The sequence below is a fragment of the Apodemus sylvaticus genome, chromosome 19, assembly GCF_947179515.1.
Source record: "Apodemus sylvaticus chromosome 19, mApoSyl1.1, whole genome shotgun sequence".
NCBI lineage: Eukaryota > Metazoa > Chordata > Mammalia > Rodentia > Muridae > Apodemus > Apodemus sylvaticus.
This window is the reverse complement of record NC_067490.1, coordinates 58,967,815-58,970,519: the sequence shown is the minus strand read 5'-3', so window position 1 is coordinate 58,970,519 and position 2,705 is coordinate 58,967,815. Positions and strand designations below refer to the sequence as shown.

The window sequence follows — 2,705 nt, the reverse complement described above, 5'->3', positions numbered from 1 at the left end:
AAAATCCTAGCAGTGAGAATGAGAGGTAGACACAAAGTCCCACCCCTTATCAATAAGCTGTTTGCAATTGATTCTTGCTTGGAAAGGGAAGTTAGATTTCCCTCATGAAGCTACTATTCCACTATGCTTCAGGAAAAACCTAACACAAAACAGCCTCCTATGTGTGTGTGTGTGTGTGTGTGTGTGTGTGTGTGTGTCTGTGTGCCTGCGTGCGCGTGTGTGCACACTTGTCATTTTGCTTTAGTTTTTACTGAATTTTCTCTTTTAGCTTACCTGTTTTCATTTTTCGGGGCAGGAGGTGTTGCTTTGCTTTGCTTTGCTTTGCTTTTTATTTTACAGAAAGGAAGATCCTGAAGTTAGGTGGGTAGAAAAGTAGAAAAGATATAGAAGAATTTGGAGCAGGGCAAAGAATATGATCAAAATATATTATATGAGAAAAATTAATAACAAATTTTAAAAAGTTCCCTCTAAATAAAATAAATGACTATTCCCTCAAAGAAATTGGAAACAGGATAATAACTTAAGCTTAATAATAACCATGATATTATTGAATAACAAATATTGTAATGGTTATTTCCTAGAGTGATAATTCCAATAATAATTATCAAGAAATGGGACAAAAATAATTTTAATATATACCCAGTTATGTTATTCAGTATATTACTTTGTATTCTTTACATGCAAAAATCACAATAGAGGCAAATCTAATAAACATTGCAATCTAAAATTAAAAATATATTCTAAAGGAGACTGCAAGTAACATAAACCGTCAGAAGCATTTTATGGGGCTCTCTTTGCATTACTGTTGTCCACAGCAATGCAGATCATTACCACAATCACTCATTTATCAATAATACAACTAAATGTAAAAATGTATCTTTATAATATGCAAAATATTTGAAAGGAGGAAATGACATTTTCATCTTGGTTGCTTATGGCTCAAAATGACTAAATTTCAAGCAGATTTCTTTATGCTTTTTAATTACGTTCCTAAAATACCCCTTCCGTTACTTTTAATGTATTAGGGAATAAGAAAGAATATTAAAAAAAAAAAAACCATTAGCCAAGATAGTTAACCAAACTTAGCATTTACACAAATCTATATTATTATTATTTTTTGTACTTGTTGAATTATCAGACCATTCCAATGACCATTAACTATTACCTTGATTATATATAGTTAATAACAAGTGGTCACAATCAGGCTCTATTTTTCTGGCTAAAGGAACAAGGGATGTGGGTAATCCTGCTGTGGAACCAAGAACTGGATTGCTATAGGATCTGCTTTTGTCTAATCCAAGTTCCACCCTTGCTCTTGTTCTCTTCCAAGTACCTTCTTCATTGCTTCCTTGACATCCTTGTTCCTCAAGGTATAGATAAGAGGGTTCAGCATTGGCGTTATAAGTCCATAGAACAGTGCCAAAAGCTTGCCCTTCAGTTTGGCTGTGCTGCTCTTGGGTGCCATGTATGCATACCCACTGATGGCAGAGCCATAGAACATGATGACCACCAGAAGATGAGACCCACATGTGTTAAAGGCCTTCTTTCGACCTTCAGAAGATTGTATATTTATGACTGCTCTGACAATGTTGATGTAAGAGAAAAGAATTAACCCAAGAGGGATAACTTTTATGACAACCACAGCAGCATACATCTCTACTTCATTGACCCAGGTGTCAACACATGATAACTGAAGCATGGCAGGCACCTCACAGAAGAAATTCTCTACCTGGTATTGGCCACAATGAGGTAACAAAGATGTCAACACTATTTGCACCAAGGAGTTACTGAAACCAGTTATCCAGGCTACTGCTGCCAGCTGCTGGCACAGCTGAGAGTGCATGATAACTGTGTAACGCAGAGGATGGCAGATGGCCACATAGCGATCAAAGGCCATGATGGAGAGAAGCACACATTCTGTAGATCCTAGGCTAAGGAAAATGAACAGTTGTGCTATGCAGCCCACATAGCTGATGCTTCTCTCATGGCTCTGAATATTTTTCAGCATCTGGGGGACAGTAGAAGTGGTATAGCAGAGATCTAAAAAGGAAAGATTGGCCAGGAAGAAATACATAGGGGTGTGGAGTTTAGGATCAAGGAGAGATAAAATGATAATAGCTGAATTCCCGAAGAGAGTCACTATATAGAAGATGGAGATGACCACAAGAAGAGCCATTTCCAGACATGGCCATTCAGAGAAGCCTACCAGAATAAAGCCATTGATGTGATGGGCAGTGATATTGAGGCTTCTCATTGTTGAAATTCCACTTGCTGGAAATGTCCATACTAGAATTTTGAGGTTCTGGTCATCGTGTTTTTGCAACTTAATACCTCATGAAATAAAGAACCTGGATAGGGGGAACTGAAACAAAATCATGAATATATTTCATTTGATTTCCTCAGTAAGTAAAAGAAAACACAGCTGTGTTTGTATAGTCTGTCAGCTATTCTTTTATTCACAACTTTCATAAGTGAAGAGTTTTAAAAAGTCAAAATAGCATACGCATGGTGACTCACACATATAAACATTCCTGTGAGAGAAATGCCAGAACAGGCTGCAGAGTGAGGCTGTGTCTCTCCCAAATGCTTTCTCAATCCCCCAAAGCAAAACAAAAATAAACAAATAAAAATGTAAATATAGTAAAAATGTATATTATAAGATACTGTTATCATATGTTGTATTTGCTAAGACAAAAGAATATGGA

General features: G+C 36.5%; 1 protein-coding gene across 1 annotated transcript; it reads right to left on the bottom strand.

The window, feature by feature from the left end:
• Window positions 1-1,291: 1,291 nt before the first annotated feature.
• Window positions 1,292-2,254, bottom strand: LOC127669294 (olfactory receptor 2B6-like). Its single transcript, XM_052163131.1, has one exon. The coding sequence runs from the start codon at window positions 2,252-2,254 to the stop codon at window positions 1,292-1,294; it is 963 nt and encodes a 320-aa protein (XP_052019091.1).
• Window positions 2,255-2,705: the final 451 nt, after the last annotated feature.